Here is a 5,067-nt window from a genome sequence, read left to right as displayed (position 1 = left end):
TGGGGTTCCAATGTGGATCTTCAGTTGGCCAATAATGTCCTTTTCTACCTCCCTTCTGATTAGCCAGAGAGACGATATTGTTTTTCTCTCTTTTTGTTAAAAATGTTTCTAATAAATTCTCAACATCCATCCAAGTGGCGTCAAAAGTTCTGAATATGTTCTCTAATTTTTTTTATAATTAATATTGGTTCTTCCTCAAATGATGGGAGATCTTCCTTAAATTTATTAAAATCCTCAGGGCTAAAAGGTGTATGATGTCTTACAGATACCAAGTTCCCATCTTTATTAAAATTAGGGACTTCCCTTAAAGGAAATAACCTTTCTGAATTATTTGGTACTCTTATTTCTGTTTCTAGGCTTCTAAATTCATTCTTAATGGGTAGGTATGAGAAAGAGAAGGGTTGGGCACGTTGAGGGAGAGGGTTTGTTGTTGTCCCATAGTGCCAGAAAGATCAGTGGTAGGAAAGGTATGAGAATTGAATTGGGCAGGGTGGGAAGGAGGGGAAAGGAAGAAGAGTTAGTAGCCATGGGAAAAGATGCAGAGGTGTTAGGAGGAATGAGTAGGGTGTGAAGTGGAGGCATTAGGATCGGAAGCATGGGTGGGGTGTGAACTTAGAGTGGAGGGTGTGGGATTGGACGCATGGGCAGGGGGAGGAGTGAGTTGGTTAGAAGTAGGGTTTTCTGGGGCCAATGGGGCAGGGGGAGAGGTGGGTTGGTTAAGAGCAGGGGGTTCTATTGCTGAGTTGGCTGGGGGAGCAGTGGGTTGGCTAGGAGGGTTAGTGTCCAGAGTAGGGTGGGACAGAGATTCTGATAACATTCTTAACTCTCTTTTAATGCTTCTCATAAAAGTTATGATCTCCCCCATGACATTCCTCTATAAGCTCCTTTTTAAGCTCCTGCCGAGTATTTAGTTCTACAATTTGTTGAATATTAGAGGGAGCAATTGACTGGTTTGACTGAGAAATGAGTTCTTCAAGGAGATCCAATATTATGGCTAAAACAATAAAAAACTCAAGGGAAAGTAGTACATTGATTAGATTTTGCCATAAGTTACACGGGATGAGCCCTTTCAGAGGGATAAGCAATTCTGTATTTATAAGATTGATCATGGAGCTGATGAGCCAGTTGTTAAGGAAGTTGCAGAACAATGTTTGTACTAAAAAAGAACAAAGTATTTACTGAAAAGCCAGTTATTGACTAAGTTCTGAACTGACTGTAACTCCATATTTCTAAAGTAAACACATAGGGAGCAGGACAAGGCCAAAAGCTTTTCCCAGGTTTCCCTAATCCTAATTTAGGCAGTTGTTCCCTTAAGGAAGGAGATTTAGAAACAGCTCTCCTAGCCAGGACCTTGTGACCCTGTTGCTAAGATTTAAAACAGCTGTGTTCTATTTAATTTAAGGAGAAATAAAAATGTTTTTTACTCACTGGCTCTTGCAGCTGTGTTTTGAAGCTGAGTTAGCATGTTAAAAAAGACTAACTGACAGAGCAAGTAATAAAGAGAGAAAGGAAAGAGATTTCACAGAAATTTTGAGGGTTTTTCATCACAGCCTTCGTGGTCAGCCATAACTGTTACAGACAAAAGAGTGGTTGCCATAAACTGTTAAAGACAAAGGAGTGGTTGCCATAAACTGTTACTGCAAAAATATGGGTTCAAGACTTTGAATTGCCAAAAGCATAAAGATAATTTTTAGTGTCTTGATTTTATATAAAAAATAAGTGGTCACCATGGGAAAAATTCCAAATATGAAATACCCAAGTCAGCTGGGTTTTATGGAGATTTTTAATTAATATAAATGAAGGAATTAAGGAAAGGGAAAGAGACAGAGTAAGAGGAAATAGGAAAAGGCTAGGGCCTAGGCCAATTGCCGAGGCCTTTCTCTTTAAGAGGGAAATTAAGTCAGTCTTTAATCACTCACCACAAGATCTTTCCAAGCAAAACTATAGTGTTCAGAGAGACCCTCCATTTCAGCTCCTGAGCTCAACTAAGTTCAGCCATGAGAGACCTCACTGAGAGAGCCCAGCTCTCAGTTCCTGACCTCCTTTTAAAGAGAATTTTCTCTTATGTCACCTCCCCTAAATTTTCACATCTACCAATCACAGTAGACGTTTTCCACAAGACTGACCATTCTTAATTCGAATCTTCTTTTTTTAATCACCTTTTCTGGGTAGACTAAAACTTCACACCTCTTTTGTTAAACTTGCCTTTTGTTTGCTTGACCTTTTAGTGATTAATTTGACCTTCATAGGCACTTAGCACTCTTTTGTATTAGATCTAAAAATAAACCTAGCTTAAGGGCTTGGCCTCACTATAAGTATAGGTTGGGGACTTTTTCATTGTTCAGTGAGGAGTTTTCAACTTTATCTTCCCCTAAAGTATGCCTAAGTATGGGTGGAATAATGTAAAGTTCTCACATACATTCCTGACTAAGTACCTCCATTGTTTAAAATGGGGAATAGCCTTAACCAAGTGTTCTAAGGTAGAGTCTGAGATATTTTAAGATTCACACCTTCCACAAAGTTATTGTAGTACCTCTGTTTCATTAACCAAGAATGAATTGCTACTTTTATATGTTCAAAACTCTGACTCAGAATTCTGTTCAACACCGTAGAGTCCTGTATCCCTCCACATATCATCCCCAAAGGTTCCAGTTATACATCATCTGCAGATTGGAGTCAGTGTGGCATGTGGAATATCTGGAAAGTCCATGGATGAAGCTGGGCAGAGAAAGAAGTAATATGTCTATGCATATGTAACTGTGTGGTTGGGAAGAAGGGTTTGCTCATGTGTGTGTATCAGGGTGTGCATATACTCTCCTAAAAGATTCTGAAGGCACATTTTGCCACCAGCTGCCACTACATCATAAATATCAATCATGACTCACACGTAGATTATGTGCCTTCATTGTGTTTACTATGAGAGATTTTTGATTGTTCTTTCCTCTCTTCTCTCATGATATTGCTAGATGTGCCCCTGTGTTACTCCAAGATCATGTCTCTCTATGACATAGTCCTGGGGATCATCTTCCTTTCTCAGACTGGAGTTGGGATCCTGGGCAACTCCTTACTCCTCTGCTTTTATGTCTTTACTTTGTTTAGCAGCCCCAGGTCAAGGCTATTGGACCCCATTCTGGTCCAACTAACACTGACTAACACCATAGTGCTCCTCTCTAAGGGATGCCCACTAGTAAATTTCTATTTTGGGAATGTTTATTTCCTGGGAAGCCTAGGCTGTAAAATGGTATTTTACTTCCAAAGGATGAGCCGGGGCCTTGCCGTCTGTACCACGTGCCTCCTGAGTATCTTTCAGGCTGTCACTATTAGTCCCAGCAGCTCTAGGTTGGCCAAACACAAAGTCAGAGTTATGAGGCTCATCAGGCCCTCATGTCTCCTCTGCTGGATATTCAATGTAATCATAGAAGTAAACGTGCCCGTACACATAACAGGATCAAAGAGGATCAACAGCAGCCACACAGGGGGATTTGAAGTCCTTTATTGCTACTGGGAAAAGGTGTTAAAGGAAGTAACCATCCTGCCCTCCCTGCGAGACATCCTTTGTGTTGGAGGCATGGTCTGGGCCAGCGGCTACATAATAGTTCTGCTGTACAGACATCAACGGAAAGTCCAGCACATTCACCGCACGAGCCGCTCCCAGAAGACTTCTCCGGAGATCAGGGCCACCCAAACCGTCCTGCTGCTGCTGAGCATCTTTGTTTCTGCTTACTGCATCAGCTGTGGCTTCACACTGTACAAAGTGTACGTGACTCATTCGGGTGACTGGCTGGTGGTCGTGTCTATTTTCACCGCCTTGTGTTTCCCAACCATCAGCCCCTTTTTGCTGATTCACAGGGACACTCAGATCTTCAGGTCCTGCTGTGCCTCCTGGCAGAAGCCAAGTCTCCATTCTTAGAACAGCTGTTGGGATTTCCAAGTCAATTCATCTCTGGATCAAATTCCTTAGTGAAGGTTTCTGGGAATGTTTGATAACACAGTGAGTCCAAGTGGTCCTGGACCTGTGGGTATGGGAGATATCAGCCTTTTCCAATGTTAAATATAGGACATACAGGTTTGAAGGAGGACATGGGATGTTCTTATTACCTTATGGTTTGAATTGTAAAGTCCTCTGTGGAAGCTCTTGCCAACCTTACTCTTAAATCTCCCTCCAGCAATATTGGCTGTTACTCCTCCTCTAGTACTTTACATTCCTCCCAAATCATAATTCTCTTGGTTTCTACCACACACTTTATTTATGATCTCTATTCTTTTGCACTGACTTTCCTCTTTAACTAGGGAAGTGATGGTGAACCCATGGCATGTGTGCCCAAAAGGGCATGCAGAACCCTCTCTATGGGCATGCCTTCTGGCACCCATCATATGTCATTACTAGAAAGCCAGAGGGATTTGGGGTGGCACTGTTCCTTTCCCACTCACCATGTACCTGAGGACATTCCTCACTTCCCCACCCCAATGGGAATGCTTCCTCCTTCCCCTGTCTGGGGTAAGGTGCTGTGGTGGGGGCGGGGTGGAGGTGGCTCACATGCTGTGTGAGGGTATGGGGCAGACAGCAGCCTTTTGAGTCTGCAGTGAAGGTAATTCCTGTGGTGGGGATGGAGAGGAACTGGGTTTGAGGGGAGTGGAGTGCTGGGGCCACTCTCTGTCCCCTCTCCACATGTGCCTCTTATCATCTGCCCTCCTGCCCAGTAGCCCATTGGGAATGATTCTTCCGGCCCCTGTTTGGAGTAAGAGGGGTACTGGGGGCAAGGTTGGGGGATGGGGTGTGGCACTTGGTCCCTATTGGGGACAGACATGGCACTCTGTATGTGGGCTGGGGTGGGGGCTGGCCTAGCATTCCATCTCTAAAAGGTTGACCATCACTGACCTAGGGAATGTCTCCTTTCCTTCTCATACTGTCTCTTTACCTCTCCCTCATGGATTCTCTCTTCCTTTAAGATACACATTTGGTGCTATCTCTATATGAAAATTTAGTCAGTATTTCCACTCATAGGCTCTCCTCCTTCACAAACTCCCTTCAATTTAATTGCTTTGCATTTATTTTCTTTGTATTCA

At 43.0% G+C, this 5,067-nt stretch overlaps 1 protein-coding gene and 1 pseudogene across 1 annotated transcript; both read left to right on the top strand.

The window, feature by feature from the left end:
- Positions 2,993 to 3,910, top strand: monDomV1R1228 (vomeronasal 1 receptor monDomV1R1228). The gene is given in 1 exon segment (NM_001166814.1): positions 2,993 to 3,910. A coding segment is annotated over 1 exon segment (918 nt).
- Positions 3,017 to 3,644, top strand: monDomV1R-ps1231 (vomeronasal 1 receptor monDomV1R-ps1231 pseudogene; annotated as a pseudogene).
- Positions 3,911 to 5,067: the final 1,157 nt, after the last annotated feature.

The sequence above is a fragment of the Monodelphis domestica genome, chromosome 4 (genome assembly GCF_027887165.1).
Source record: "Monodelphis domestica isolate mMonDom1 chromosome 4, mMonDom1.pri, whole genome shotgun sequence".
Taxonomy (NCBI): Eukaryota; Metazoa; Chordata; class Mammalia; order Didelphimorphia; family Didelphidae; genus Monodelphis; species Monodelphis domestica.
The sequence above is the reverse complement of the archived record's forward strand: the minus strand, read 5'-3'. Positions and strand labels throughout refer to the sequence as shown.